Source organism: Colobus angolensis, unplaced genomic scaffold, assembly GCF_000951035.1.
Source record: "Colobus angolensis palliatus isolate OR3802 unplaced genomic scaffold, Cang.pa_1.0 Scaffold132, whole genome shotgun sequence".
NCBI classification, from domain to species: domain Eukaryota; kingdom Metazoa; phylum Chordata; class Mammalia; order Primates; family Cercopithecidae; genus Colobus; species Colobus angolensis.
The window spans coordinates 1,777,791-1,803,152 of record NW_012114400.1 but is presented as its reverse complement, the minus strand read 5'-3'; the positions used below and the strand labels follow the sequence as shown (position 1 = coordinate 1,803,152).

The following is a 25,362-nucleotide window of genomic DNA, read 5'->3' as shown; positions in this document are numbered from 1 at the left end:
CGCAAAAGTGAACAGTAGTTTTCCAGCAATCCAGCCATGCTTATCACAACAGATTGAAGGCAAAAGCAGTTATAAGAATCCCGTTGCCTTCTATTAAGTCAGTCATTAAAAGATTTGCAAAAATGTACAACAATGTTACTTTTAATATTTTCATAATATGTTATTTATCTTAACATGTGGTTGTTTTTTAATGAATTAATAAACATTTTAAAATTCTTAGTTCTAGGTTTTAATTCAGCAAATATAGCTAGATAATGAACCATATAAAGAAAAGCTCTTTGGGATCATCTATAATTTTAAAAAATGTAACAGAATCTTGAAGTCAAAAAATTTGAGAACCACTTTAAACCTTACAGCTGATAAACACACATGACCTTTTTGTATGTAGGAAATATTTCATATTAGTAAAGTTAAAAAAAAAACATAGTGTATTGAAAAGACAATGAAAAAACACATCACCGCCACCACCAAGTGCTGCTGTATATGGAAAAGCTTGTTACAATGGTTTCTATCTATGTATAGATATGGCTTACCTATATTCAGTCTGAGAGACACAATCATAAAGTTCCTGGGCAGTAAATTTGACATTTTTATTTACCTGAAAGGAACCAAGATATAGTTATTAAAAATTATATTAAACAAAATGAGTGATGACAGCAAAATTAGAGTAGCCCATATTCTGAGAGGAAAGTTCAAATTTCTAGTTACTGCATAAAAAGGATTAAACGGTAACAATAAGAAGTGCAATGACCATAATGCTAACATGGAACTGCGTGCAAAAATATGAATCTCACTGTTACAACTTTATCTGTTAGTAGAAGCAGCAGAGGTGAGATGGACCTAGACATAGTAGAGATCAAATGGACAGAAAAACACAAATAAGATTATAAACAGCAGACAGTTCTATCTGGTTTAGGAAAAAGTCTTATTTATAGACATTTTCTAAAGAAATGTATTTTTCAGATTATTGAGGTCTACATGTTTAAACTTACAGGTTTAAGTTAATAAATATCTATAATTCAGAGATATAATTTGTAATACCACAAATATAAAAATATTTCATCATATAAAAACTAGCTGTGGCACACATATGGAAGACACAGTGAAGGAATCTTTTATTTCTTGAAACTTACTATAGATTTAGACAATATTCCTATTTATCTACAAGGGAGAATCTGAAAACTTGCAGAGAAAAATTATTTTGATCAGATAACAAATGGCATATTGCCTAAATTTTCAGAAATTTAGAATTAGTAAAAGGAAACAATAAGGCTAATTTCTATTCAGTTTACTTAAAAAAATATTACTAAGTGTTGCTAGCTGGCATGCATTTTTTGGTGAGGAAGAATGATACCACCCTGATTTAATTACTATTAATTTAAAGATTCATATCATAAAAGTCTTCTATATGATTCAATGTATTGCTTATTGGTAAAAACTCCATGACTTTCTTCAATGTTTTCATAGAAAGTTTATCATATTTGTATAGAAAATGTTTCATTCACTGAAAGTTTAAAAATATGCAGTTTTTTGGCCAGATGTAACAGCTCACGCCTGTAATCCCAGCACTTTGGAAGGTCAGGTGTGAGGATCATTTGAACCCAGGAGTTTGAGACTAGCCTGAGCAACATATGAGACCCTGTCTCTATTTAAAAAAAAATTATATATTTATATACACACACATATATATATGGTTTTCAAATATTTAAATGAATATAATATGGATATTTTGCTTAACGTTAGCATATATTTATATATTTACTAGTATTTAATTATATAATATTTGATATCATATTTAATGATTATATGAAATTGGTATACAATTTACCACAATTTTTATTAAAAGAATCTTCTAGAAATGTTATAAAATATTCATTTAAACTATCAACCAGTCCACTTCTTCCTTCTTTACATGTTCTGCCTTCTCCTAAGGGCCGCTTATATTTTCACCATAGCCACACATTCCGGGACCTACGATGTATCAGAACACAGGCCACCAAATGTCAACACATTGCAGATATTTGGTTAGAGGATGAAGGGAATGATCCATTTTCTATCAACTGTTGAGAAAAATCAGCTGAAAAACTGACTTTGAGTCTGTTAAATATGAATATAAAATAATTTATATTAAGCTTTTAATAGATTTTTTTAAAAAATCTAGATTTATCTTTAGTTGTAAAAGCAACCATCCACATACATTTAGACATTTATCCAAGAACACAGCTGGAAGTATAAAGGTGACATAATTCCAGGTTACAGTAGATAATTTACAAAGTAGGTAGTTACTTTACTAATAAAGAAAAACTGAAGCACAGTCTCATGATGGTCTGCTTCACCATATTAATTAATTTTGACTACGAAGACATTTTCACTTACCCATATTGAGACATTTGAAATTACAACTGTTAAATATCACCTCCATGGTTAAATGAACAATTTTAATTTCCAGGGGAAAAAACAGCTAAAAGATGCCACTGTCAGCAAACATTAGAGTTGTGACTATAAAGTGAATTGTGAAATGGGTATCATTACTTTTTAACTGTGCTACTTACAATAAAAGCCAGATGTTAGAAATGGCTTATTTTTAATTTAAAAATTCAAGAAAAGGCAAAGGAGAAGTATAAAAATAGTCAAATTCCTTAGAAGATTTAGACAGTTCTACCATTGTTTTTTTATATTAGACAAATATATCCAATGTAGTAACTGATGTAGGAAAAGTAATTCTTTTAAGAGAAATGATTTTAAAAATCTGTGAATCAGTCAGGCACAATGGCGTGTGCCTGTAGTCCCAGCTACCTGGGATGCTGAGGTAGGAAGATTGCTTGAGCCTAGGAGTTCAAGGATCTACTGTGTCATGACTGTGCCTGTGAACAGCCACTGCACCCCAGCCTGGGCAACACACTAAGACCCTGTCTCTAATATATATTATATATATATGTGTGTACATATATATCTGACATATATATATATGATTCTTAGATCTACATATTTTTTAATTTTTAAATTTCTTTGTTTATATCACAAGATATCATCAAGCAACAGATCCATATATTCTTATAATAAGTTAGGTACTTTCTTCTAATACTCTTGGCAATAGAAAGTACTAAATTATAAAGAACTATGCCCCAGAATTTTCCAGCGTATGTAATTTTAAAATCCTATTGTTCATATATATTTTAGAGCTGGAGTCTTGCTGTGTCACCCAGTCTGGAGTGCAGTGGCATGATCATGGCTCACTGCAGCCTTGAACACCTGGCCTCAAGTGATCCTCCCACCTCCAGCCTCCTGAGATGCTGGGATTACAGCCACCATGCCCAGTTCCACACACATATTTTTGTTAGACTTAATGTTTTGATTTGAAATTCAGAAAGTAAAATGAAATAATTATATGAATCATCTCAAAAGAGGAAGTTCTCTTAATAATCATATAATGTGGTGATAAAGAATTAAGGCTCTTATTTATTTATTTATTTATTTACTTATTTATTTGAGACAGAGTCTCACAGTGTTGCCGGGGCTGGAGTGCAGTGGCGCGATCTTCGCTCTCTGTAACCTCTGCCTCCTGGGTTCAAGCCGTTCTCCTGCCTCAGTCTCCTGAGTAGCTGAGATTACAGGCATCCACCACCATGCCCGGCTAATTTTTTTGTATTTTTAGTAGAGACAGAGTTTCACTATGTTGGCCAGGCTGGTCTTGAACTCCTGACCTCATGATCTGCCCGCCTCGGCCTCCCAAAGTGCTGGGATTACAGGCATGAGCCACTGTGCCCGGCGTATTTTAACTTTTTTGAGACAAGAGTCTCACTGTGTCAGCCAGGCTGTAGTGCAGTGGTGCAATCTCAGCTCACGGCAACCTCCACCTCCCAGGTCCAAGCAATTCTCCAGCAATTCAGAAAATAAGATGAAATAATTATATGAATCATCTCAAAAGAGGAAGTTCTCTTAATAATCATATAATGTGGTAATAAAGAATTAAGGCTCTTATTTATTTATTTATTTGAGACGGAGTCTCATACTGTCACCCGGGCTGGAGTGCAGCGGCACGATCTTGGTTCTCTGTAACCTCCGCCTCCTGGGTTCAAGCAATTCTCCTGCCTCTCAGCCTTATGAGTAGCTGGGATTGCAGGCCCTCGCCACCACTCCTAGCTAATTTTTGTATTTTTAGTAAAAATGGGGTTTCATCATGTTGGCCAGCCTGGTCTCAAACTCCTGACCTCAAGTGATCCACCTGCCTCGGCCTTCGAAAGTGCTGAGATTATAGATGTGAGCCACGGCTCCCGGCTGAATTAAGGCTGACTCCTACAAAGCCCATGTAAACACCATTGGTTGCTTAAATAAAACTAGTTAACCATCACCCTCCCCCTTTTTTTTTGAGACAGGGTCTTGCTCTGTCAACCAGGCTGGAGTGCAGTGGTATGAACATTGCTCACTGCAGCCTTGATCTCCCGGACTCAGACAATCTTCTTACCTCAGCCTCCCAAGGAGCCGGGACCACAGGTGCATGCCACCATGCCGGCTAATTTTGTTTGTTTTTTTAGAGAGATGGGGTCTCGTTGTGTTGCCAAGACTGGTCATGAACTCCTGGGTTCAAGCGATCCACTGACCTCAGCCTCCCAAAGTGCTAGGATTACAGGCGTGAACCACTGAGCCTGGTCAAGACTAGTTAACACTTATCAAACACTCACTCTGTGCCTGGTACTGTTTGGAGCACTTTACATATTTTACATTACTGAATCTTTGCAGAATACAAATAATTTACCTACTATTGTTACTCTCATTTTACAGATGAAGAAATTGAGACAGGAGAATTAAATAACTCTTCCTAGTTAATAAGTAGCAGAACCAACATTTAAGCACAGGTAGTTTGACCTCAGAGTCTGTGTTCCTAATCACTGGCTTATTAATGGAAGATGTGGCACACAAAAAGTTACAAAGAGCTAACTAGGAATAAAACTGAAGAAATATACTTAAAGGAGTCTGACTTCATAAGAAATGTGAGACCTGAATATATGCCACATTCCTTCATTTAGAATGTTTTAAAAATTAAACACATACACACACAAAATTGAAAGTAATAATGTTACAGGAAACATGAACAAAGAGCATTAAGCAACTAGAAATTGACAATCAACAGAATACCCGCTTTGGTTCAGTAATGATGAGGAGAGCATGCAGGTTAATTTACAAAATACACTGAAGCCTCATTCAGTTCCACCTCCAGGGTTTATGTTGCCACTATAAAGGAAACTAAATTATAGCTTTCCTTTCCAGTAATAAGTATTTCTCAACCAGGAGTTCTTCCTTTCTGAGGTATTCTGGGTATGTAAGTTGGATGGGGAGATGGAATACTTTTGGTTGTCACAACTGGGATAGCTACAGGCATTTAGTACCTGATGTACAGGGATGTTAAACATCCTGCATTTTAAACATCCACACAACGAACTGTCCAAAATGCCCGTAGCACCCCGATGAGAAACAATTTCGCATTGGAGAAAGCGTGTTATTTTAGGACTCTCCTATTTTTACTTAGGGAATGAAAGAAAAAATGGAATATGTCACTGGCAGGGAGGAGGGGAGGAAATGGACAGTTGTAGGTCATGTAGGATGAACAAGCCTACAGATCATACGACACCAGGTCTATAGTTAGTAAGATTGTATTATATTCAAAAGTTTTGCTAAAGAGTACGTTTTAGGTGCTCTTGTCACACACACAAAAAGGGGTAACTGTGAGATAACTGATGTTTATTTACTTACCTACAGAAACCATTTCACTATGTATAACATATCAAAACATCATGCTATATACCTTAAATATAGGTTTTTAAAAGGGAGAAAAAAAGAATATGTCACTGACAAACTTTTATGGCATTCAATAATTTAAAGCAAATATCAGTTAAATGGCATACCACTATGTTTTAGAACTCCTACTATGTTTATTTACCTTAAAACTTGTTTAAAGTAGAAATGTGATAAATATTTAAAAATATTTCCCATACCTCATACTTGATTAGGAAGTTATAGAGGGTCTCAACATCTTGATAATTACTGTTTGGGGCCAAAATCCTAAAAAATAAAATAAAAACAAAGGAGGGGGGGAATAAATGATTTCAGAAAAAACCAAGACCTTGAACTTTCTCCCAAAACATACCCGGTCATGAGAGATAACTTACCGTTTGATAAGCTTAAAGGTTTATAATATTTTTAAAAATCAATTAAAAATCATAAAACCAGAAACTTAATTCAACACAGGTCAACTTATTAAAATGTTTTTGCTTATTTAAATTCATACTTATAACATCAATTAATCAACAACTATAAGCATTCTTACACGTGAAGTTATAGTTCACATTTTAAGTTACAATAATACAGATTTCTCAAACAATAGAAATGTGAAGTACATTTATACAGTCTATGCATAGATAGAAATGTGAAGTGCATTTATACAGTCTATGCATAGATAGAAATGTGAAGTGCATTTATACTTCATATCTGTTAAGCTCCAGACAAAGCTTGAGTATTTCCCACAGAAATGTTCAACCAGTCCAGACAGACAACTGATGAAATCAGCCACTTAAAAGATATCCTAATAAAAGATTTTGATTAAATTCAAATAACATTGCTTGAACTATCAGCCTACAGCTCCACGAAAAATCAATAGATTATATAAATTGTTGAAAATAACACTTATTTACAAAAAAATAACAAATGACAGAAAGAGAAATAAAACAACTTTTTAAATTTATTTTGCTGAGACCAGGTCTCACTCTGTCGCCCAGGCTGGAGGGCAGTGGTGTAATCATGGCTCAATGCAGCTTCAACCCCCTGGGCTCAAGCGATCCTTCCACCTCAGACTCCCAAGTAGCTGGGACTACAGGCAAGCGCCACCAAGTTGGGCTAATATTTTTAAAAAATCATTTTTGTAGAGATGAGGTCTCCCTATGTTGCCCAGGCTGGTCTCGAATGTCTGGGCTCAAGGGATCCTCCCACTTCAGGCTCCCAAAGTTCTGGGATTATAGGTGTGAGCCACAGCACCAGGCCATAAAAATAAAGAAGGGAAGAACATATTTTTCCTTCTAGTAGTAAAGTATTAATTCTCATTTTCTTATACTAAATATTTTTTCCATCCTTTCAGCATGAATACTGTTTTTCTTTTCAGAAAAAAAAAAGGGAAGTAAACCAGCTTGTCATTTTGGTACAGTGTAGTGCCTGTGAGTACTGCCTGCCTCAGCTGTGTGAGCTTTGTCTAGCTGTGTGACCTCTGGGGAGTTAGTCAACTTCTATGTGATTTATCTTCTTATCTGTTAAATTAGGATAACTATCCCTACTTCATAGGGCTAGTGCAAGAATTAAATGAGTTACTAGAAGAAAAGTCACTACAACAGCATATGGAATACAGCAAGTACTATATAGTATATGTCAATTATAACAGTGACTGTAACAACTATCATCATCATCTAATACAGATGCTCCTTGACTTATAATGGGGCTATACCCAGATAAACCCATCGTCAATTGAAAACATCCTAAGTAGGCGTGCATTTTGACTTGTAATATTTTCAGTTTATGACGAGTTTATCAGAAGATAACCCTAACCCCATGGTAAGTCAAGGATTGTACTAAATGCTTTGCACCATCATAGAATTGAAAAATCCTAAAACAAACCATTAAAAATTGGAAACCATCTGTAGTTTCAAGCCATAAAATACATAAACATTGATATAACCAATGAGAAATCAAGCCACCTTGGTTAATTTTTAAATTCCTAATGGCTTTTAACACTGTCTCTGGGTCTTTATGTCCTTGCCAATACTTGATCCTGTCAGACTTGATAATTAACTGTTCTCAATAATCTTAATTATATCCTTAGACTATTTGGCCTTTATTATACTTGTGGGAGAGCTTTTATAAATTGTTTTTCGGGACATAGTCAGATTTTTAAAGGTCCCTTGGAGGGGGCATATATACAGAACATCTTTAAGTATATACAACAACCTCCATAAGAATACTATTTCATAGAAAAAGTTTTTTTTCCAACAAGTAATTTTAAAATAGGTTTAAAAAACCTTTCAACCTCCCAAAAAAGCCCTGAGGAATACCACATAAGGAGAAGGGTCCATACATAATTTGCTTGGGTAATACATATGGAGAAGGATCCATACATAATTTGCTTAAAACATGAAGACAAAGTTCTCTAGATAAGTTAAACCAATCCTTTAGAAAGGCAATGGGAAACAAACTAGTGTGTTCTAACTTGATAACCAAGTGAAAACAAACTATCAGTCATGTGGAATAATTTATACCTATTCTTTTGTATGGCTTTAGAAATAATCTGAACTGTCCATAAAAGAGGGTGAGAAAATTAGATAAAACAAGATGTTCTATATTAAGAGGCTAGTAAGTTTAACATACTATATTAGACTCCAGAGGATGAGACAAACTCTAGTGAATAACGTCCAACCCTCACAGTGTATTTGATGAGTAAATAAAAATGTAAAATATGTACTCAAGATGCCCAGATCAGAACAAGGGACTCTTTATTTTCTTATTCAACAACTCTTTGAGACCTGGGCCCCTGGATACAACGCTGAACGATCCAGAGTAGCCCAAAGCCTCACAGTTCTAAAGAGCACATGAAAGAAACAAATCCTGACCAGGCACAGGGAAATAAAGGAAGAAAAATATCTCATTCTTGTCCATTTGGTCATCTCTTCCAACTCTTCAATGGCTACTTGTAAATAGATTAAGAAACACAGGAATTTTAAGTTTCTAAGAAAGAAGTAATTTGTTCTAAATGTAAATAGTTATTTCACAAAATATCACAGAATTGTATTCTAATGAAAAAAGGCTTATTGGGATCTCATTGTCATTCAGATATATTACTTTTATAATCAGATAAAAACTATATATGTTACTTTTTAAAACAAGGATATATATTATAGTATATGTGATAAAATTCGTTATTTTGAAAGATGGTTGGAGGTAAACTGAGCCCAGAATGGACTAAACAACTTTATTAAAATGCAGTCAACTTGGGGTTGAATTTAGACTTCATTACATCCTATGAACTCTGAATATGAGAGAATGGAATGTGGCCTGGCACAAAAAATTGCAAACTTTTACTCACTAGAAATACAGCTTGTTGAAAATACATAGAAAATAAAATAGAGAGAATGCCTTAGTAATTCCCCACACAAAAATTCTTGAGAGGTCAGCCTTCTCTAAAGTTTTCTCATTCTTTTTTTCTTATACCAGTATGAAGACAAAAGGCTTTTTGAATGAAAGTCCTAAAATCACCCTTCAATGGCAACTCTTTAAAAGAATGGTGGAATCAAGAAATTAGCCCTTGGGGAAAATATTTCTTAGACAATGGCCATTTTTTAAATTTATAAATATATTCACATTTGTCATTTAAAAAGAAATTCAGAACAATCACATTAAGTATATATTAAACGCATATTTGCTCAAATGCATATGAAGCTATGAAATATTTTAAAAATAAGACATGGTCCATTATCCTCAAGTGGTTTATAATCTTAAAATTTCACTCTTAAATTCTGGAATGAGTTTTTGGAAACAGATGTTGAAAGCAGGATGTAATCCGCAGCTCACAGCTGGATATGCTCTGGTTTCCTTTACAATAGCATCAATAACAAAACATAATGAGTTACTGAACACATAAGTCTGACCCTGCTTTACATACACCATCTCCTTGAATTTAATTATGTAGCCCAGCTTTAACACCCTAAATTTGGTTTTGCGACCTTGATAAAGTTGCCTGCTTTTCTGTATCTTGGCTCCTTACCTGTGAAATGGGGATAAAGTAGTGTTAACCTCATAAAGCTACTGTACGAATTAAGTAATGCATCTACAGTGTTTAGCACAACACAGCACACACAGTACATACTCAATAAATATTAGCTGTTAAATAATAACCACTTTTCAGATGTAGAAACCAAGGTCCAACACTTTAAGATACTTGCCCAAGATTACACAGTGAGTGGTGGTAAATATTCAAATCTCCTTGGGTTTGATTCTGGGACTCACACTTTTCCCAACAATAAAAGGACAACCAACACCATTTTCTTGCCTTTAAATTATTTTACAAAATAAATGAAATAAAGTCCATTTAAAATAGTTAAAGTATTGCTTTTATATGTAAGCAAAAAAAAAAAAAAAAAAGGCTGTCTTTTATCAAATGCTTCTGGCAAATTATTTCATGTATGTTCAAACACTAATGTAGTTGTTTTATCTTTATCAGAGCCACAAAGCAAGTTGGTTAACAGAACTGACACTCACTAGAGGTCCTGACTCAGTCACATAGGCACTCTGAATATTCTATTTATCCATGAACAATTAGCATTAATGTGAATCTGAATTAAATGAATTTCATTTCTATATAACTCAATATCAGCTAAAAATCAATATACCTCTTTAAGAAAAAAAAAAGACCATGCCACTCAAGGTTTAAAAAAAAATTTTCCCCCAAATGCCAGTCAAGGGAAGCAGTGGGAGTGGAGAAGAAATCTGTAACTGGTTGTGATAAACCGCCACTCAAGTTTTTACAGACAAAAGAGAATAATCTGACTAAAATTCTTAAATGATGCATTAAAATGGACTAAATTTTCCATCTGAATTTTAAAAATTCAAATAAAACATCTCCTATTTAGAAAAAATAAAGTTTCAGACTCAGGAACAAGGAAAGAAATCTAAAATATTCCAGTTTAATATTTAATTCTAGAAATTCAAAAAAGTGAAATATATTCTTAGATATTTATAAATAACGACTTACAATCCACAGAATTGAATAAATTGTGGTCCCTTCTGGCAAGACGATGATTTACATTAATATAATATTTAAAATAGTTTTAGAGAGTGTGAAAAAAATTGAAGTTTTTTTTTTTTTTTTTTTTTGAGACGGAGTCTCGTGCCCAGGCTGGAGTGCAGTGGCTGGATCTCAGCTCACTGCAAGCTCCGCCTCCTGGGTTTACGCCATTCTCCTGCCTCAGCCTCCCAAGTAGCTGGGACTACAGGCGCCCGCCAAATCGCCCGGCTAGTTTTTTGTATTTTTTAGTAGAGACGGGGTTTCACCGTGTTAGCCAGGATGGTCTCGATCTCCTGACCTCATGATCCGCCCGTCTCGGCCTCCCAAAGTGCTGGGATTACAGGCTTGAGCGACCGCGCCCGGTCTAAAAATTGAAGTTTTTTTTTTTTTTTTTTGAAGCGGAGTCTCACTCTGTCACCCTGACTGGAGTGCAGTGGCCGGATCTCAGCTCACTGCAAGCTCCGCCTCCCGGGTTAACGCCATTCTCCTGCCTCAGCCTCCGGAGTAGCTGGGACTACAGGCGCCCGCCACCTCACCCGGCTAGTTTTTGTATTTTTAGTAGAGACGGGGTTTCACCGTGTTAGCCAGGATGGTCTCGATCTCCTGACCTCGTGATCCACCCATCTCGGCCTCCCAAAGTGCTGGGATTACAGGCTTGAGCCACCGCGCCCGGCAAAAATTGAAGTTTTAAAAGGAATTGCAAGAAGTGGAAATGTTTACTATTTTAAAAACTCACTTTTATATTCTCTATAGCTAATAAATGAGTCAAAGTTTAAATATTATGAAGCACTTACATTGAAGCACTTACATTGTTATTGAGGATAACAAAATCATTTATTGAGCATCCACTAAGTCCACTAAGTGCAAAGGACTGAATAAATGCTATCTCCTTTAATCTCTATAATTTAATAAAGCAACTCTTTCAACTCCATGTTAGGAAACAAACACAGAAAAGGCTAATTATTACCTAGGTAACAAAGCCGGTGAATGGATGGAACCAGAATTCAACTTCAGACTACTTTGAGGCTCAAAGTTCTGTTCTTCTCATTTTAAAACAGTGACATGCCTGAACAATATTATCAAATTGGATTCTGCTGATGATGAATTTATGTTGCTGATAAACTCAGTGAAAATTTATCAAATCCACAATGAGGAAACACTAAGGAAAAAAGTCTTGGATCTCAGAGAACTTTCAGGGGGGATTATTTATTTCAAGTAAAACTAAAATTATACATTTTCCATAGTTAATCTGGAAAATCAGCTATGCAAATGAGAGCTAGCCATCAGTCCTAGATTTTGAAAAAAAAAAAAAGCCATATATAGTTAAAATGGTCAAAGAACAATTAAACAATTTAAGCAAAATTAATTGTTAAAATTTTATGTTTCTATTTTTCCTTCAGAGATAAAAATTTGTAAGCTTATTATAATAATTACATATAGGTTGACTATACTAATTACATATAAGTATTAAACATAAAAACTTTTGACAAAAGTATGGACAAAGCTCAGAATTAAAATTTGATCTATTCAGAATACTAGAAATCTTTTATTTTTTAAGTTGGTGGTGGGAATAGGAAGAGTTTATAAGTAATTTTAATGACTATATTTCGAATTAACTTAAAAAGCAATTCTAGAGTAGGAAAATATCATTTGATAGTTAAAAGAACAGATTATGTCTTAATGTTTGTTAGACATAAACATACATACAATTAGAATATACTAATAAATACTACAGCTTTCTGTTAATTTTGCAGAAGAGTTAAAACACAATATACACCACAAAAACTTCAACTAATCCTGTCTTTTATCCTGGGTCACCAGCCTATTCCTCTCCTGCATTCTCTGCATTAGCATTGAAACGTAATAATATAATGGTTGTGATCAGTCTCTCGGAGCCAGCCAGCCAGAGTTAAAATCAGAGGTTTACTGCTTTCCAGCTAAGTGATATCAGATAACTTATTTTACCTCACTATGCTTCATTTCTCATTTGTAAAACAGGGACAACAATAGTACTTATGTCACAGGGCTATTAAGATGATTAAATGAGTTAACATAAGTAACACACTTGGAACAATACTTGGCCAATAAAATATTAGCTACTACTATTATTATTCTATCTCTTATCTTTGAAAACACCACAAATTATCACATAGCTTGTCAACTAAGAACCAAATGAACATTCAATTCAAGCTGTTTGGGGACTTGCTCTCTTCTCGTAAGGCATCTCCAGCAGTGAATTTTTATATCGTTCCTATGAAGAGTAATGGGCTTCTCTCCTTAGTCCTGATATTGACAATAAACGTCAATGGGAGAAATCCAGAAAAGTGAAAGGCAAAAGACGTCACTATATACTTAACCACATTTTCAATCCCTATCGATTATTGTAAAAAAGGTTTAAAAAAAAAAAAAAAGGAGCCAAGTGTGAACAAAACTATGATTGTTATCAGTGTTATCAGTAGAGAACCCAGTCTGTGAAATATTTTATGGACAGGAGGGAACATAGGAACTATGCCCTACCCACTGGCTACCAACCAGGCGAGGAGAGACTGTTTCACATTACCAGAATCCAGGAGCACACCCAGAGGTAAAAGGTGATACTCTGATAATTAGCTGCAGCCATATTACTGAACTTTGCTGAGTTGTGATGGTGGCTGTTGTTATGGGCTGAAGTGTGTTCCTCCAATATCGGTATGTTGAAGCCCTAACCTCCAGTACCCCAGGATGTGGATATATTTGGAGATAAAGGGTTTTACAGCGGTAATTTAGAGTAAAGGAAGCCGTTGGTATGGGCTCTAATACAATCTTCTGCCAGGGTAAAAGATGTAAAATTCTAGTCCCAGTTTCATCTTTATGTGACTTTGGGTCAATCTATGGGAACTGAAATCAATGCCACAATTTATTGTTAGAAAAGTCATGAGAAGTGGACTGGAAATATTTGGAAATCTCTGACTGATGAAAAGACAGCTTGTGTTATCAAAAATCGATCTCATTAATTAGGTTTAGTGTTCAGTTGAAACCATCTTCAAAAAATCTTAAAACTGTCTACAAAACAGCATATTCTTATCTTAGCTAATGAGTCCATGTAGATAAGGTGTTTTCAAGCCTCTTCTGTGATATACTGGGCAAGCGAAGGATGGATTCTCATTCATGACTAAAGAGACATTTTTGGCAAAGTGATCTGAGATGAGCTGGTAGAGTTAGGCCAGGGGATCATGGGGTCCTAACATCATTATTAAGGAAATTCTGAAAAACACCAGCCACAATGCATCCCAAGAGTTCATCACAACACTCTGAGTTTCTTCAAATCCAGCACTTTTTTGTTGTTGTCGTTACTGGGTATTGGCTGCTGTTATGGGCTGAACTGTGTTCCCCAAAAATGTGTATGCTGAAGCCCTAAGCTCCAATACCCCAGAATGTGGATCTATTAGGAGATAAGGGCTTTAGAAAGGTAATTTAGAGTAAATGAAGCCATTGGCATGAGCCCTAATACAATCTGAAGGTGTCCTAATAAGAAGGGAAAATTTGGGCCCGGCACTGTGGCTCATGCCTGTAATGCCAGCGCTCTGGAAGGCTGAGGCAGGTGAATTGCTTGAGCCCAGGAGTTCCAGACCAGCCTGGGCAACATGGTGAAACCCCATCTCTATAAAAAACATACAAAAATTAGCCAGGTGTGGTGGCACACACCTGTAGTCCCAGCTACTCAGGAGGCTGAGATAGGAGAATCACCTGAGCTTGGGGAGGTTGAGGCTGCAGTGAGCTGAGATCAGGCCACTGCACTCCAGCCTGGGCACAGAGAGTGAGACCCTGTCTCAAAAAAAAAGAAAGAGGAAATTTGGATAAAATGACACCAAGGATACATGTGCACAGAACAATCATGTGAATAGTCAGCCAAGCACAAGCCAAGGAGAGAGGCCTCAGAGGAAACCAACCCTGCTAGCACCTTAATCCTGGACTTCGGTTTCTAGAACTATAAGAAAATAAACATCTGTTGTTTAAGCCATTCAGTCTGTGGTATTTTGTTATGGTGGCTTTAGCTAACTAATATACAGCTGCTATCCACAGATACTGGTGGCCCAGCTTTGGGGAGCCATGTACCTCATGATTAGAAGCAAGATGGAGCATGTCCCAGAATATGAGAATGATGTGGAATTCACTGAGTAGTCAGTTGTTAAATACTTTCTTTGCTTTGCTTTCTAGCATTATGCTTCCTTGGATGATAATCTTAGTACTCAGGATGCTGGTACTGCTGGAGGCCAGTTCTATGATCAGGATTAACCATGTACTAAAGGGAGCCAGAAACAAGTATAACAAATGGGTTCATTTCTTTTCTACTTAGTGAGGCTCCAGTGAGATTCAAACAGGTCCTCAATGAGTCCTGTTCCCTCTATGAAACCAGATACTGCCAGCTAAATCTACACAATACTCACAATTCTCCTAATACTCTATGAATGTTCTTCTCTAATTGATTAATCCTACCTCACTATCAGGTATCTACTATTTTTCCACTGTAATACGACAAATAGGATCACTCTAGTTAATAAGGAAGGAGCAACTGAAGATAAGAGCTGAGAGTAAAAGAAACAAAAAATCGTATCCTTCCACCATTTATTCATACTGCCATTAAGATCTCAATATACCCAGTCAGGGCTCAGACACAAGTTTATTACTGCCTCATTACAAGCATACCTCACTAGATGCAGAGACTGTTGACAATACATCAACAACATTAAAGAAATGTTCTATTTAGAAGAACCTCGAGGAAAAAAATTTTGAAGCATAAGAAAAATCCTTTTATTATACACATTTAATTGATCAACTTTGAAAGTGTACAGTTTTATATATTAGACTTTTCATAAAAACAGGACAAACCAAATCACAACATAGTACCCCATACCCATAATGAGGACTACTAGTTTAAAAAAAAAAAAGCATAAAATCACAGGTGTTGGTTAGGATGTGGAGTACTGTTGTTGGAAATTAAAATGTACAGCCAGCTGTGATGGAAAATAATATGGCAGTTTCTCACAATATTAAAAATAGGATTACCACATGGTCCAGTGTACTTCTGGCTATACACATAAAAAATTAAAAGCAAGGACTCAAATAGGTATTTGTTTATCCATGTTCATAGCAGTATTATTCACAATAGTCAAGGGGTGGAAGCAAACTAAGGGTCCACTGATGCATGAATGGGGAAAAAATGTGATATACACATATAATGGAATATAGTAAGCTTTAAAAAGGAAGGAAATTCTCACATATACCACAACATGGATGAATATTCAAAACACTACACTAAGTGAAATAAGCCAGTCACAAAAGAACAAATAGTGTATGATTTTACTTATATTAGGTACCTAGAGTAGTCAAATTCAGGTGGTTGCCAAGGGTTGAAGCAGATGGAAAACTGGGGAGTTAATGTAATGGGTACAGAGTTTCAGTTTTACAAGATGAAAAGAATTCTGTGGATAGACAGTGGTGATGGTAGCACAAGAGCAGGAATGTTCTCAATGCCACTAAACTGTACACTCAAAAGTAGTTAAGAAGATAAACTGTAAGTTAAATGCATTTTACCACAATTAAAAATTTTAAATATTAAATTTTTTTTAAGGAGGGAAAATAAGGAAAATAATTTCTTGATAAAAGAAAATAAGGAGGTTTTTAAGGAACCAAAGACTTTGTAGAATTACTGTGGGGAAAGAGTCAAGAAAAATTTCATGTGTCATTATTACAGAATCACTTTTGCACTAGTATTTATATTATTATGATTTTATCTTTTCATGTATAATCTAAGAAACATTTATACTACTGACTTGACCCTTTGTTTTTCCAAAGAAGTCTAGTATCATAAACACAACCCTTTCACTTGACCTTGTGATCTCCTCTAGCTATAATTACGTTCTTTTGCTATTTCTACTTCCTCACCTCCAAGTCACTCCTTGGCCTACTATCTAACATTTGCCCCAACATTCTCATGACACTGCCACCACCAAATTCACCAATGACTTCTGTGTTTTTCAATCTAATGGACACTTTTAAACCATATCTTATTTGGCCTCTCAGTAGTAGCATGATGCTGTTAAAGATTCATTTTCTTTTGGAACTTATTCATTCCTTGACATTTGTGAAGCTAATCTCATGAACTTTTCCTTCTACTCCTCCTCTTCAATCCTCATTAATAGTTCTATAGTATTAAACTAGATTAATTTACCTACACTGCACAGCCATTGACCAGTAAAATAAAAGCATGAGTACTCTAGCACCATTTAAAGATAAATGTCTTGGGTTCTCTCATCCTGTACCTACCCTTATCCTTTGTTCTCCAATCCTTTCCAGTGTCTTCTAGACTCCTTCCTAGTTTTTACCTCAAATTTCTGGCATCACACATTTGCCCCTTGGGCTAAAGGATGATTTCCCATATCTTTAGCATCTCTTTGGTACTACCTAAGCCATCATGTGCACTCATCCTCTAAAATAAATAACCATTGTTTTCCTTTCCCATCCTAAGCTTAAAAACAACAAGTACGCTTTGTAAGTTCCACGGCATTTCTAAGTACTCACCCATGCCTCTTGCTGTATAACAGATTAGATTAATACCCACTCTAAGAGATGGCTTGCAGACGTACTGCTGATAGAACCTTAGTGACTATCCACTTCTAATCAAGGTCATCAGGGTATCTCTTTAGGGAAATATGAATGTAATGTAAGTACTATAAAGAATCTTGAAATCTGTCCAATTATGTTTTAGATAACTTTACTAAGCTGACATAATTGACAAGAAGTAAGTGGTCTACATAGAAAAAGGGATTCAAGAACAACAATTTCCCTATATAGGAAAAAGGCTGCCCTATTTGGCAAATAAAGCTTTATAGTAGAAAAGAGAGTACTTTAGCTTGAGGTCAATGTCCCCAGGAGTCAGCAAGAAAACTTTGATAGTAATCTAGTTTGCAGTGTAAACTTCCCTCTAGAAGTCACTCAATTTATAAATATTTTGTTTCAGTTGGCAGTTACTGATCTCAACATAAAAGTAAGTGGGCATTCTGATGTATCAGCCTCATTCTGTTCAAACCTGACTATTGTGAATCTAAGTTCTCAGTAAACTGGTAAAATACAATTCCTAAACTTGCAAATCTGGGGACTAAACTCTGTACCTATGACTCTGCAATTATGGTATGAAGATTCAAATGACCACGTAGTTTCTTCCTCTCTATTTATTCCTGCATGTATTGATTGCTGATTGTATGTTAACTACTGTGTGAGATGGGAATATATCAAAAAGCAAAATATTTCCTTCCATTAAAGAGCTTCCAGGGTAGTCTGTCTTTAAAACAGGTAACATAAACAAGAGAAAGGCAGCACATGAAATTGATTAATATTGGCTGACTTTGAGGAGGAGAACAGGGAGCTGAAGTAAAAAGGGTGAAAAGAAAAACTTTCACCTTTTATTTTTCACCTTTTATTTTAAAATAACATAAAGGTATTATGTACATTTTAAGTGATCAAAAACTTTTTAATTGGGTAGAGATTTAGTGAATCAGAAAATAAGCCTCAGGAAATTATTCAGAAAGAAACATCAAAGAATAAAAGAGATGAAAAAAAAACAGTCAAGAAATATGGCTGATAGAATGCGGACAGCCAGGAATAGGAATTCCATATAAGAGAATTAAGGAGTATGGAAGAGAGGCAATATTTGGAGAGATGAAGAGTGAGAATTTCCAGAACTGAAGATGTGTCTTCAGACTGAAAAAAGCATACCACATCTCAAGAGAGATAAACAAAACAAAATCCATACCCAGATATAGTGTGATAGGATTGTAAACATAAAAGATATAGAGAAACATCTTGAAAGCATTCAGGAGAAAAGATGGCATTAGCTACCAAAAAAAGCAATATGCTGACAGCAGACTTCCCATTTCCAAGATGACAGAAGATAATAAAATTACATTTTCAAACTACTCAGGGAAAATAATAGTCAATCTAGAATCCATACCCAGCAAAATTATCAATCAAGAATGAAAGCAAAATAAAAACACGTCAGTCAGAATAAGAATATTTACCATTAACAGATCTTCACTGAAAGAACTACTAAAATTTTGCTTCATTGAATAGGAAGCTGAATCCCAGAAGACAAGTAAAATGAAGGAAGCAAGGGAAATTTTTTAAAAAACTAATAAAGCATGATAAATAAGCATGACAAAGCTAAACACAACAAAAACTATTTTATATAGTAACAAATAATTTGGGGTGGTGATTTAAAACAACATGGAACATTATATAATGCTAGAAAATAAAGACAGGAAAGATGAGAGGAGGGAGATCAGAACTCAAAGTGTTCTAAGATGCTTGCTATATTCAGGATCTGAACAATACTGACACTTTAGACTTTATAAATCAAGTACACATTTATTAAGTTAAAAGTAACAATAATAATGAAACAAACAAAAGGTACAACCTCCAAACTAGTAGAGGGATAAAAAGGAGAATTAGAAAAACTAACAACAGTATATCTTGACCAATCTAATAAAAGGCAAAAAGAACAAAGAAAAAGTATGATAAAGAGGAAAGACAGGCTGATTCAAGTGTAGTGGTGTTTACAACTAATTGACCACAACCAGTTACAACAGATTTCTTTGTTCTTTCTCCACTCCCACTGCTTCACTTGACTAGACTTTAAAAAAATTAAAATAATAAAATAAAACCAAGAGGAAAGATTTTTAAAATAGTAGAAATTAGTCCAAATACAATATACCAATAATCACAATAAAAATATATAAATTGTTTTACTTATCAAACAAAAAACAAATTGTCAGATTGGATAGATAAAATCTAGCTAAAGAAAATAATGACTCCAAATGGTTGACGATAAAGGAAAGAAAAAATACTAATAACAACAAACAGCTGGTCTAGCAGTATTAATATACGACAAAACAAACTTTAAGGCAGAAAGTCTCACTAGTAGTAAAGAAGATCAATTCACCAAAAGATTTAACCTCAAAATATGCAAAGCAAAAATGGACAGCATTACAATAAGAAACTGAAAATCCCACAATTACAGTAGGAGATTTTTAACATAAATCTGATCAAATAAATCATAAAACTGATCAAACAGACAACACTCAGCAAGCATATAATAATATGGACAACACAAAATCAGTTTTTTTCTTTAGGCTAAAGTGAAGCGGTGGGAGTGGAGAAAGAACAAAGAAATCTGTAACTGTCTGTGATCAATTAGTTGTAAACACCACTGCACTCAGACCAGCCTGAACAAACTTAATCTAATGGACACATTTAGAATTGATGTAGTTTTATAAAAAATAAAAGGAAAAAACAGAAAGCAGTTAGGTGGCACCAGTTCAGGTTGTTGTGGGTTTATTTATTTACTTTTTTTAGGTTTTCTTGGAGTCTGATATTTGCATCTTGCAAATTCCAACCACATAATGCTCTTAAATAAAAAACTTTTCCATGCACACCACCATTAGGAAGAGCATCATTAAATCACTAACTTCTAAAGCCATAAAAGGATGATTTTTTAGTTTCAAGAATTTAGATTTACTAGAGATAGCCTACATTTAAGTATATCAACCATGTCAAACAAAGAAAAATATTTCCAGGCCGGGTATGGTGGCTCATGCCTGTAATCCTAGCACTTTGGGAGGCCCAGGAGGGCAGATAACCTGAGGTCAGGAGTTTGAGACCCGCCTGGCCAACATGGCAAAACCCCATTTCTACTAAAAATACAAAAGTTAGCTGGGCGTGGTGGTACATGCCTGTAGTCCCAGCTACTTGGGATTTTGAGAAAGAATAATCACTTGAACCCGGGAGGTGGAGGTTGTAGTAAGCCGAGATTGCACCACTGCACTCCAGCATGGGCAACAGGGTGAGACTCCATCTCAAAAAATTAAATTAAATTAAATTTAAATTAAATAAAATAAATTATGAGTTTAGTTTTAGACTTTTGGAGTCTAAGCTGAAAATTCACAACTGAACCAAGTAATGGGCACACAGGAGTTGGGATGACCTCACAAAGGGAGAGCAGAGTATAGAGAGGAAGAGGAGTGGTAGGCTACATCTGGTGATACATGTAGGAAATGTTCCAAAATTTTCTTCACTTAGCAGTGTAAGAACTATTTAATATTTACCATTAACAGGAATTGCAGGAAAACATGGTCTAAAGATGAAGACAATAGCTTTACCGTAAAACCTTTTGTTGAGACTCAGAAAGAGCTAAAGTGCCTCTTAGAATCATTCAGATACACAAAAGGCCTTTTAAGTGTCTTAAGATTGTGTGCCTCTCACATTCTTACGGTGACAGCTACTAGGGAGGCTGAGGCGGGAAGATCACTTCAGCCTAAGAGTTATGCAGTGAGCTATGATGGCATCACTGCAACCCAGCCTGGATGACAGAGTGAGACACCAGTCTTTAAAAATAAATAAAACAAAATCACTGCCCATACGGGTTCAAAGGGAGCCCAAGATGAGAGGGTGGTTTATCTCAAAGAGATTTGTGGTTGTGACTTTTGTCTAACACAGTGAATATCAATAAAGATTCACAGAAAACAAACAGCTTTACAGGATTGTTCTGGTAAAAGTACTACCACTTGGAATAAAAGAGACAGAAATCATACAGAATGAAAAAGGTCTTTGGAATCTCTACCTTTTACGGGAAGGACGCAGCTTGAGGAGGCTCCTCAACTGCAGCTTCCTTTTCTTACGGAAAAGTAAATCAGAAGCCAAAACCAAGAGCCCAGAGAGCAGAGACAACAGCAGAGGTGAATAATTGCCAGGCAGTCAGGCTGAGCCCTTATAAAGTACATGCAACATGTGCATGGCTGGATTTTAGAATTGCTAGTGATTTCCTGTGCTCCCCTTTTGGAATACGAATGTTGAGAGTATTTATAAAACGGGGTAGGTGGTGGGGTATTAGTGCGTCTCTTTAGTTCACAGTCCTTCCCATCTAGAGGAATGGTATTCAAAGAGCTCTGCTGAAGGAGCCACACCTAAGGAGCCTCACCTCAACCACACCTGGACCTGATTCAAATAATGAGATTCTGGACTTTAACCTAATCCTATAAAGGCATAAGACTCGGGGATGCACAGGTCTTGTAAGTTGGAGGGATGTAAACTGCTGTGACCTCAGGGGAGACTGTATTTTCCAAGAGAGCCACACAAGATCTCTCACCCCACATGTTCTTACAGGGTAACACTGGCATCCCTATCAACAGGCAGGCCCCTCAACCTAGGCAGGTCTGTGACTGTAGGGGAAATGACACTGTATGATTTCTGAGGCAACACCAAAACAGGCAACATAGCTTCCACCTCATATTGTGGGACACTCTTGGAAACCAGCCTGCAGCCTGTGACGAAGCTCAGGCTACACGAAGATGCCACATATTGGCGTTTCGCTTGAGAGGCAGCATCAGCCAGCCTCAGAGGTATCTCCAGACACTATCTGAATGCAGCTACACAAGAAATCTCAAGTGAGAATTTCCAAGATGAGTCTAGTCAACTCCCCAAACATTACGAAAAACAAATAATTGGTTGTTACTGTTTTAAGCCAATAAGTTTTGGGGTGATTTGTTATACAGCAATAGATACCAGAACACGAGAGTAGAGGTAAGGGAAATCAGTCATTAGCTAGATAAGCCATATGGTATGTAATTTCTTTTACAGCTAATCTTTTGATTGGTTTAGCACAAAAAAACTGCTGAAGCGCTTTTGTCTTTATATATATTTTTTTGCTTAGTCATACCTTCACTAGCTTTTTAGTGAAGGATCCTTTTAGTGAAAGTTCTACTGCATGTAGTTAAATGAAGGATATTTTCCATATCTCAGTATGAAGAGAGGAGGGAGATCAGTATCTCCATTGATGTAGACAGATATGACAGTGACAGCAGGAACCATCACCCCAGAACCAATGAAAGACACAGACCAGAGGTGGAGTGCAGAAATCCAAAAGGAATAAATAGGGTATGTAAACAATGGTTCCTCCCCAGGTGAATCATTCCAGCACAGAAGTTTCTAAGTTGAATAATTAACATATTAAATTTCTGAACATGGACTTCTATTTAGAATGACTTTCAATATAAAGCTGAAAATGTATGATATGAAAAATATGTTGGCCTGGATCATAAAATCCTATCCCTGCAACTTCTCTGAAAATCCATGTATTTATGAAAAAATTAATTATTGGTTAATTGTATTGAACGTAAGTTGAGTTTTGTTTTGTGTGAGAACATTGTTGTTTGCATGTTAGTCCCTAAGATTAAACATGTAAGGAAAGAGTACAATTAAAGTTTAATTGGTGGAAACACACTGAACTAAAGATGCCCTCTGCTTCTATATGGGAAATATATTACAGGGTCATATCCACTTCTCTTAATTGTTCACAACTGTTTCCAAGCAATCTGAAGGAACTGTTGACTTTTTGAAAATAACCATAGTAATCATGTACTATGATCCTATATTGCAGAGGGAATCCTAACAAAGCACCATGAATGCAGAGAGTTTCAAAACGCAAAAAAGCCTGAAATAACTATTAATTTAGGCAAAGGAAGAAGAGACCCGAAAGAAAGCACTGTCACCAACTCATACTGTAATAGCAAATAAACAAATAGTCTGCTTTTTAGGGAGGAAAAAAAAAACCACTTCTAGAAGCAAATTAAATAAAATTTAGTTCCATGACTGAAATATTCTATTTTTATTTTGTAGCAGAGTTTGTTGAAACCTAAATGAAAGCTTACCCAGAAATCTCATTTATTTCTAAAACAGACAAAGGAGAGCCATACATACTGAAGCAGAGTGCAGGTCTGGAGAACAATGCACTCAGCCTTCTTTATGCTTTCCCCTATGTCACCCTGAGAATCCAGACAGACCTCTACTGAGCCAAACTGAAAATTTCCATGTATTAAGTTTCAGTACAACAAAATTTCCCTTATAATTGAGGTAGCTTCATCTTTATGATACATAAATACGAATCTCACTGAGAAATTAAATAGCTAAACAACTTTTTTCCTAAACAACTTTCAATGCAAAGAATGAAAGAGCAGAAATAAGTCTAGAGAAAGCCTAAAGCATCAACAGTTCATTTGTCCAGTTACACATCCCACTATTTAACCTCCAGTATTTCCAACTGCTCTGGCTCTACTTTCCTAACATTCTATCTTCCCCTTTCTTCTATCCTCTCTGAACTTATGCCTTTAGTTTAGTCCATATGTCAGACAGCCCCAGGTCACACATATTGAAGTATCCAGAAGATAAGGTGGGAGTTCTGCATTAGGGAGGAATGGAGAGGTGTGGGCTGATTTATTGGCTTTCGATGTTCTTCAAGGCACTGCATTTTACGTATGTCTGGTTAGATGATTTACAGACTATATTACTTATCCAATTAACCTTCATCAAATGGGTAACAGTTTCAAGGATTCCAACAAGAAACCTAAGGACTGAAGGTAATAATGATAAGGCAATCACACGGAATCAACAAGAAAAGAGCTGATGCTACTATTTTTAGTTTGAGCATTTACCAGTCACAACAGAATGTAAAGAAAAATGATCTTAGATGATCTTTTAAAAATTAGCCCCTGGTCAGGCATGGTGGCTCACACCTGTAATGCTAACACTTGAAGAAGCTGAGGCAGAAGATCACTTGAGGCCAGGAATTCAAGACCAGCCTGGAGGACATAGTGAGATCCCATCTACCAAAAATTTAAAATATTAGCCAGGCATGGTGGAGTGCGTCTGTAGTCCTTCCTACTCAGGAGGCTGAGGCAGGAGACTCACCTGAACCCATGAGTTCCAGGCTGCAGTGAGCTATGATCACACAACTGCACCACAGCCTGGATGACAAAGTGAGACCCTATCTATTTAAAAAAAAAAAAAAAAAAAAGCTCTCCAAAATATTAACATAAGATATACAAATTAAAGGATACGACCAGGTGCAGTGGCTCATGCCTCTAATCCTAACACTTTGAGAGACTGAGGAGGGTGGATAGCTTGAGCCCAGGAGTTTGAGACCAGCCTAGGCAACATGGCAAGACCCGGTCTCTACAAAAAACACAAAAGTTAGCTGGGCATGGTAGGGTAGGCCTGTGGTTCTAGCTACTTGGGAGGCTGAGGTGGGAGAATCACGTGAGTCATGAAGTGGAGGTCGCAGTGAGCCGTGATGATGCCACTGGACTGCAGCCTGAGGAACAGAGTAAGACTCTAAGAAAAGAAAAAATAAAAATTTAAAGGATGTGATACTAATCAGGATAGATCTGTCCCTCTGGCCATTTCTCCAACTACACTGGCATTTTAGGCCTGTAGAGATTAGCATTAACTCAGAGTCAGTATGTAGTAATCCCCTAAAAGGTCTAAGTACAGTTATGCACTGCACAATGACATTTTGGTCAACAACGGACCACATATATGACAGTGGTCCCATAGATTATAATGTAAGACTGGGCATGTGGCTCACACCTGTAATCCCAGCACTTTGAGAGGCCAAGGCGGGCAGATCACCTGAGGTCAGGAATTCAAGACCAGTCTGGCTAACATGGTGAAACCCC

General features: G+C 36.0%; 1 protein-coding gene across 2 annotated transcripts in view; it reads right to left on the bottom strand.

Annotated features, from left to right (window-relative positions):
- The window catches only part of SWT1 (SWT1 RNA endoribonuclease homolog (S. cerevisiae)), a 128,195-nt gene that overhangs the window by 14,582 nt on the left and 88,251 nt on the right, over positions 1-25,362 (bottom strand). For both annotated transcript variants that reach the window (XM_011934176.1, XM_011934177.1), the window contains exons 17-18: positions 5,994-6,060; positions 534-598 (exon numbers count right to left, since the gene is read on the bottom strand). In XM_011934176.1, the coding sequence (XP_011789566.1) occupies positions 534-598; positions 5,994-6,060 (132 nt within the window). The remainder of the gene's footprint in view (positions 1-533; positions 599-5,993; positions 6,061-25,362) is intronic.